General features: G+C 50.9%; 1 protein-coding gene across 1 annotated transcript in view; it reads right to left on the reverse strand.

Annotated features, from left to right (window-relative positions):
- The window catches only part of fam13c (family with sequence similarity 13 member C), a gene marked incomplete at its 5' end in the record, with an annotated part of 3981 nt that extends 2442 nt beyond the window's left edge, over positions 1-1539 (reverse strand). The window contains 5 exons of the mRNA XM_076140510.1: positions 30-138; positions 230-302; positions 422-503; positions 1027-1168; positions 1269-1539. Of these exons, the coding sequence (XP_075996625.1) occupies positions 30-138; positions 230-302; positions 422-503; positions 1027-1168; positions 1269-1539 (677 nt within the window). The remainder of the gene's footprint in view (positions 1-29; positions 139-229; positions 303-421; positions 504-1026; positions 1169-1268) is intronic.
- Positions 1540-2261: the final 722 nt, after the last annotated feature.

The following is a 2261-nucleotide window of genomic DNA, read 5'->3' on the forward strand; positions in this document are numbered from 1 at the left end:
CACACACACACACACACACACACACACACCTTGATGTTGTCAGGCAGGCCCAGTGTGTGTCTCTTCTCTCTCAGTCGTCTGAACAGAGACTCCACTGTTTCCTCCTGTGTGGGTTTGTGTTCTGGAGCCCCCTGCTGGCTGCATCCAGAACAACATACAGAGGGTTAGGGTCAAAGGCAACCTATGTCTAAGGTGTGAGGTCACAGGGTCACAGGGTTACAGCTGTTACCTGCACACGTCCCTGCTGGCGTCCTGGCCGTCCGGCTCAGTGGAGTCGAACACAGACTGCCTCAGCCGGAGCTCTGAACACACACACACACACACACACGCACACACACACAAACACAAACACAAACACTCTAAAACTCTGATGAAGACGTCAGCAGCGTCTCTCAGGGACAAAGAGGGACAAAGACTTTACCTTTGAGCTGTTTACGATCTTTGGCCAGTTCATTCATCACTCGGACCATCTCAGGGTTAGAATACTTATCATTATGGGATGGCTGAGAGAGAGAGAGACAGAGAGAGAGAGAGAGAGAGAGAGAGAGAGAGAGAGAGACAGAGAGGGAGAGAGAGAGAGAGAGAGAGAGAGAGGGGAGAGAGACAGAGAGAGAGAGAGAGAGGAGAGAGAGAGAGAGAGAGAGAGAGAGGGAGAGAGAGAGAGAGAGAGAGAGAGAGACAGAGAGAGACAGAGAGGGAGAGAGAGAGAGAGAGAGAGGGGAGAGAGACAGAGAGAGAGAGAGAGAGGAGAGAGAGAGAGAGAGAGAGAGAGAGAGAGACAGAGAGAGAGAGAGAGAGAGGAGAGAGAGAGAGAGAGAGACAGAGAGAGAGAGAGAGAGAGAGAGGAGAGGAGAGAGAGAGAGAGAGGGAGAGAGAGAGAGAGAGAGAGGGAGAGAGAGAGAGAGAGAGAGAGTTAATGTCCATGTGTCTGTCAACCCCTCTGGTGACTGTTAACCCCTTTAGCATGTTTAGCATGTTTAGCATGTTTAGCATGTTTAGCATGTTTAGCATGTTTAGCTGTGTCACCTTGTAGTTCATCTCCTGCTCAAATTGCTCCTCAAACTTCCTGACTTTCCTCTTCAGGGTCTGAATGTGTCTGGTGAGGAGCGGGACGGAGGGGGGAACCTGACCCCCATCTGACCCCTCAGTCCTACCACGACCCCGAGACCTGGACACACACACACACACACACACACATTTTACTTTTTCGATACAAAAATGAGAAGACAGGCAGACAGGCAGACAGACAGACAGACAGACAGACTCACAGCATGTACTGCTGGCTGCAGGGGGGCGAGGGGGCGGTGTCGGGGTCAGAGTTGAACCTCAGGCTGTGGCTCAGGCTGGAGCAGCGGGGGGAGGGGAGGGGGCTGTGCGCCCCCGCCAGCAGCTGGAACAGAGCCCCTCCCCCTCCGTCTCCCCCCTCTGGACTCCTGTGGGGGGGGCTGGAAGGTTCTGCAGGCTGCTGGCCCGGATGGATCAGACCCAGAGGCTGCTGGTGTCTGGGAGAGGGAGGAGGCCTGAAGACTGACAGCAGCTCTGCACACACACACACACACACACACACACACACACACACACACTTTACTTTACTTTCCATAAAACTCATTATTTGTTGATTTGTTGTTAATAAATGTTCAACTTAAACAACACTGTACGTTTGACCGGATACAGGCTTTGGCGAACTCTGGCGACCAATTTTGGAATTGCAACGGCTTTCGTGCTGCGTTCACGGAATCAGCTTAGTTTCATTCATCACCCAGATACTTTCAAGATAAATAATATTAAAATAAATCCAACTTGAAGATGTATTTTGCTTCATTGAACTAAACTGTAATTATGTTTGTTCTACGGTAAATATCATGTTCAAGTTAAGCAATACTGAGAGAGAGAGAGAGAGAGAGAGAGAGAGAGAGAGAGACACCACACACACACACACACACACACACACACATATACACACACACAGCGGGACAGCTCTTTCTCCACAGCTGGTTTCTCTATGTGTTTGTGTGCATGGGTGTGTGTGTGTGTGTGTGTGTGTGTGTGTGTGTGTGTGTGCATGTGTGTGTGTGCATGTGTGTCCTGTGTGTGTGTCCTGTGCGTGCGTGCGTGCGTGCGCGCGCGCGTGCGTTCCTACATGTGTGTGTGTGTCCTGTGTGTGTCCTGTGTGTGTGTGTATTTGTGTGTGTGTGTCCTGTGTGTGTGTGTGTGTGTGTGTGTGTGTGTATTTGTGTATTTGTGTGTGTGTGTCCTGTGTG

The sequence above is a fragment of the Genypterus blacodes genome, unplaced genomic scaffold, assembly GCF_046128005.1.
Source record: "Genypterus blacodes isolate CSIRO-AG114 ecotype Tasmania unplaced genomic scaffold, CSIRO-AGI_Gbla_v1 ptg000642l_1, whole genome shotgun sequence".
Taxonomy (NCBI): domain Eukaryota; kingdom Metazoa; phylum Chordata; class Actinopteri; order Ophidiiformes; family Ophidiidae; genus Genypterus; species Genypterus blacodes.